We start from the raw sequence: 5,077 nt of genomic DNA, 5'->3' as shown, positions 1-5,077 counted from the left end.
TTTTTTTTTTTTTTTTTTTTTTTTTTTAAGAGTTTAAAAATGAATATTAAAATACTGATTTATTTACAGCAATATGTATAAAAAATTATCTAAATCAGATCTCGAAGATATTCCAGATAATGAACTTCAAGATCAACCAATCCCAAAGCCATTATTAGGACTTTATTTAGTTGGTTGGGGTATAGCTATGATCATTTGTGGTATATCTGGTGCAATAAATTTACGAGAATATGCTGGATATTCTTATTGTTTTCTCACATCTGGACCTGCACTTGTTGCTCTCTTTGTTCCAGCTGGAATTCTAATTATGTATTTAATTATTTTTCATTTACTTATTAAATGCTCAATACAGAATGTTGATATGAATGCTCAGTTATCTGAAGGTACACAAGCTACAGAAAATATGGATTTAGAATTATTGGAACCGAATACAAATATTTCTGTGGATAGAAATAGTGCACATAGTGCACAAACTGTTTTATCTGATATTGAAGATTCAGAACATTCTCAAATAACTCAATTAAAAGGTCAAATTATTACATTAATTTTATATTTAATATCATGGATTACTGCAGCAGCAGCTATGACAAAACCATTAAATGCATATATTTCATTTGATGAGACTATATTTGCTACATTATATTCATTTTTTTCTAGTTCACTTGGTATTTTTATCCTTTTTTTTTATGGAATTGCACGAAATGATGTTCGATCACAATGGTTAAAAATGGGTTGTTGGTTTCAAAAACGAAAAAATCGATGTTGTCGAACAAGAAGTATTTCTGATGCGAATCCTGTAATAGCACCACAGTCTTTAGTACAAAATTTAGTACCCCCAATATCTAATTCTCAAGCTACCCAAGTTACATCTGATTCAAATTCCATTAGTTCATCCAGATATACCAATAGATCGCAAACTTATAATGCATTTAAAATTACAGATATTATAACAAATCAAGAAATCTCACCTATTAATAGAAAAATGACAAATGTAAACTTAGTTGTATTACATCGACAACAATATAGGTCTGATAATTCTGTTACAACATATATTGAACCGACTTGTGTTGAAATGTTTTATAATCCTCATCAAAGTGGAGTTGCTAGAAAATTCTTCAGAAAACAACGTCGTCATACAAAAAATAATAATCTCGGTCCTCGGAAACAAGGTGATGGAGGTGCTGTAAGTGATGCTGGTAGTTGTATTTCTGTTCCACGATCTACTGCGAAATTAGAAAGTAATATAGACCAAACTATTTTAAGTAGCAGTGCAAAAGTAAATAATACAAATATCCATGTTGAATTAAATCCAATAAATGATATTAAAAATGTTAATATACTCTCAGACAGCGGTGGTAGTGTTTCAGAGGAAAAAAATGTTCCAGTACGATTTGTTATTGGTCAAGAAAGTCTTTTTCGAAATGTAAAAAAAGTTAATAATAATTGTAGATTACATGATTCTATAAACAGAATGTCAAATTCTGCAAGAAACAATTGCCAAAAAGAATTACTAAATATAACTTTACATGATTCAGATATAGATATTAAAACTGATGAAGAAAAACACTTACAAAGTGTTTCACAACAATGCAGTTTAGAATATAGTTCTGAAATCGAATCACAAATGATTAGTGAAAAAAGTGATCATAATATGTCAGAAATTTATGAAACTGTAGAAACTGTTACAGAAGCAAAATTTTTAAAAAAAGATTGTCAAAGTATGAATGAATTTTATGAATTAGAAGAACGACAATCTAATGTTACTTTAAAATGGTTGACTCATTCTAATAGCATGCATTGCCTTCCAATAGATACTGCAAAACCATTAAGAAATAATTATTGTAATTCATTAAATGACATTACATCTCTCACCAGTTTAAAAAAATGTGAATATTTAAAATCATTTACAGACCTACAAAATATTACAAGCTCAAATTTATGTGATAAAAGATCCCTATCTCAAAAATCATTTAATAAATCAGAATTATCTTTCTTTAAAATAAATAGTGTAACAAAAGATAATTTAATACCAACTACAACATATATAACTCCTGAAATAAGTTTTGAATGTGCCTCTAATACATGCACTGATGAATATAAATCTAAACAAAAACTTGTCAATTCTATGATTGATATGAGATCTCTTATGCATAGTTCTTGTAATATTATAAGAAATTTAGATATAAAAAATGAAGTAGAGAGTTTAAACAAACAACAAAATATACAGAATATTGAAACCAATAAAACACATTTAAATAATCCAAATACTTATCTACAAATAGTCAAAAAAGAAACAAGTGTTTAATCTAGTTTTGCTTATATAAAACACATAATATATCAGTATAGAGATTTTATCTAAAAGAATAAAAAAAGAATAAAATAATTTTTCTTTCTTTGACAATATTTACATTTTTATAATATTAAAATATTAATAAAATTAAAAATAGTTATTTTATTTTAATTTTTTTTTTTTTTAATAATTTATTTATAAAATGCAATTCCTATACGATATAGGAATATATATAATATATATATATTATACTTTTTTATAAAAATATTTTTAAAACATTTTTATTCATGTATATGAAACATTAAACTATTTGTTAGATATGTATTTATTCAAAAAAATTGTACATAATTAATACAAACAAATCCCATATTTTTATGAATTCTACATGATTTATTTCTTTGCTTTGTATATAAATTGTTTTGTAAAAAGAGTGCTCAAGAATTATATACTTATAACTAAAAATATATCTTTACTGAGATTTGCTTCCTTCATAAATTTTTTAGATTTAAGAATATTTTAATTAACTTAATTGAATTTTTTACCAATGATTTTTTGTACAATAAATTTTCACATATTATGATTTTTATAATTATATGTGCAATGTATAAATATGCTCTATATAAGACTGAATATTTTATTAAATAAAATTAAAGTATATCAAATTTGTTATTATCATCTGCTTTTACATGTCTAAAATAAATTTATGCAATATTTGAAAAGATATAAATAATTATCATATATATTTAATATTTTCAATATTTAAAATAATATTAAAAAATAAAGACATGAGCACCTGTGTTGCATACATACACAAAATTGTGTAGTATATAAGAATATTACTTTTATATAAAATTTATATGTAATGTCTTTCTTATATTTGGAAAATATATTTAAATGTTTAAAAAATATAGTGTTATATCTTAATTTATATTCTTGTAACTTATTATTATTAAATGATATTGCACTTGAAAATAACAAAAAAAAATTTATTATATAAGTCAAAATTATTGTATTGAATTATGTTTTAAATTAAAAGGTAATAGTTTACAAAGCTTTTTTATATTACTTTAACCATTCTTTAGGATTTCTCAATACATTAACAAGTTCTGCTTCTTTTGAATCAGGTTCTGGTTCATGCATATAATGCCATTTTGCTGACAAAGGCAAAGACATTAATATACTTTCATATCGTGCTCCAGGTGTATATAAACCAAATTTTGTACCACGATCATATATTAAATTAAATTCAACATATCTTCCTCTACGTAATAATTGCCATTGCCTTTCAGCTTGTCCATATCTATCATTTTTATGTTTTTCAATTAATGGAATGTAAGAAGGAATTACAGCTTCTGCACAAGATTTTACAAATTGAAATGCTTCTTCTTGGCTAGGTGTATCAATGTCATCAAAAAAGATACCACCTACTCCTCTACGTTCTCCTCTATGTGTAATAAAAAAATAGTCATCACACCATTTTTTATATTTTGGATAAAACGAAAGATCATGTTTATCACATGCAATTTTTAAAGTCTTATGAAATTGTTTTATATCATCTTCATTTAAATAATAAGGTGTAAGATCAGTACCACCTCCAAACCACCATTGAATCGAACCATCTGAATTTTCTACTTCAAAGTAGCGATAGTTAAAATGTATTGTTGGAATCATGGGATTACGAGGATGAATTACAGCACTTACACCAGCTGCAAAAAATGGTACAGATCCTTCTTGCATATTTTTTCCACGTGCTCTCATTTGCTGTACTGCACCTGGTGGTAATGTACCAGTAACAACAGATACATTTACACCAGCTTTTTCAAAAATAACTCCATCTTGTAAAACACAAGTAATTCCTCCACCACCTTCCTTTCTAATCCATCTATCAACTTTAAAACGATGATTTGGATCTTCTAAGGATTCCAGAGCTTTACAAAAATCTGCTTGAGTTGTCATTACTAATAATTCCATTTTTTTTCTCATATCCTGTCTTTTACTTAATTCTTTAACATCAGTAATAGGTTGTGCCATAAATCTTTTTATATCTAACTCATTTTGGGCTGCTAATACTGTAATTCCTGAAGTACTATAAACTATGATACTTGTGAATATCCCAATCCCAATGTAATTTATATTTTTAATTTTATGTTGAACTGTATATGAATATTTATGAAAAAAATGACGTAAAGAAACCCAATTTCTTAATAATGTACGGGATACCATAGTTACCTGTAATTAATATTTTATTTTATTTGTAATATTCTTATATAATCTTAAAATAGTTTTATAATATTAAACTCACATATAATATTAAACTAATTAATATTAAATTATTTTTAATTTTTATATTAATAATTAACAATTAAAAACTTTTATTTTCAAATAAAAATATTATCATTAAAAATATTATCATTGAAATGAATTGCAAATTTTATAGTGTAGCGCATAAACGAATTTATTTTTAAATAAATTTGAAATCATTAAAATAAAATTCTATTTTATTATTACTATTTTTATTAAAGTATCACAATTATTTTTTTATAAAATATTATAATAATATTATATATTTAATTTGAAAAACTTTTAAGTTTGAAGAAAAACACGTGTGTCATAGAATTGTAAAAGTATTGTAGTATATAAAACTAAACAATTAATTATTTTCTTGAATAATGATATAGTTCATTATAACTTATATTATTACAAATTATTTTAAAATAATTTTGAAATAAAATATTTCTAAATAATAAGTACAATAAAACAAAAAAAAATGTATCTGTTAGAGGTTAA

General features: G+C 24.2%; 2 protein-coding genes across 2 annotated transcripts in view; one reads left to right on the top strand and one right to left on the bottom strand.

Moving 5' to 3' along the window:
* Positions 1–2,379, top strand: part of LOC102674599 (adhesion G protein-coupled receptor A3) — a 6,380-nt gene extending 4,001 nt beyond the window's left edge. The window contains 1 exon segment of the mRNA XM_031515410.1: positions 31–2,379. Coding sequence (XP_031371270.1) covers positions 31–2,305 — 2,275 coding nt within the window. The 3' untranslated portion in view covers positions 2,306–2,379.
* A 954-nt stretch (positions 2,380–3,333) lies between these two features.
* Positions 3,334–4,528, bottom strand: LOC102674472 (oxygen-dependent coproporphyrinogen-III oxidase). The gene has a single exon (XM_006610146.2). It carries the CDS (start codon positions 4,511–4,513, stop codon positions 3,353–3,355), a length of 1,161 nt encoding a protein of 386 aa, XP_006610209.1. The 5' UTR covers positions 4,514–4,528; the 3' UTR covers positions 3,334–3,352.
* Between the last annotated feature and the right edge of the window lie 549 nt (positions 4,529–5,077).

This window comes from Apis dorsata, unplaced genomic scaffold (assembly GCF_000469605.1).
Source record: "Apis dorsata unplaced genomic scaffold, Apis dorsata 1.3 scaffold_69, whole genome shotgun sequence".
Lineage (NCBI taxonomy): Eukaryota > Metazoa > Arthropoda > Insecta > Hymenoptera > Apidae > Apis > Apis dorsata.
This window is presented reverse-complemented; position numbering and strand designations above follow the sequence as displayed.

What these genes read in the sequence shown, in the direction of transcription:
- LOC102674472 (XM_006610146.2), bottom strand. Translation starts at nt 4,513, where the DNA reads ATGGTATCCCGTACATTATTAAGAAATTGGGTTTCTTTACGTCATTTT.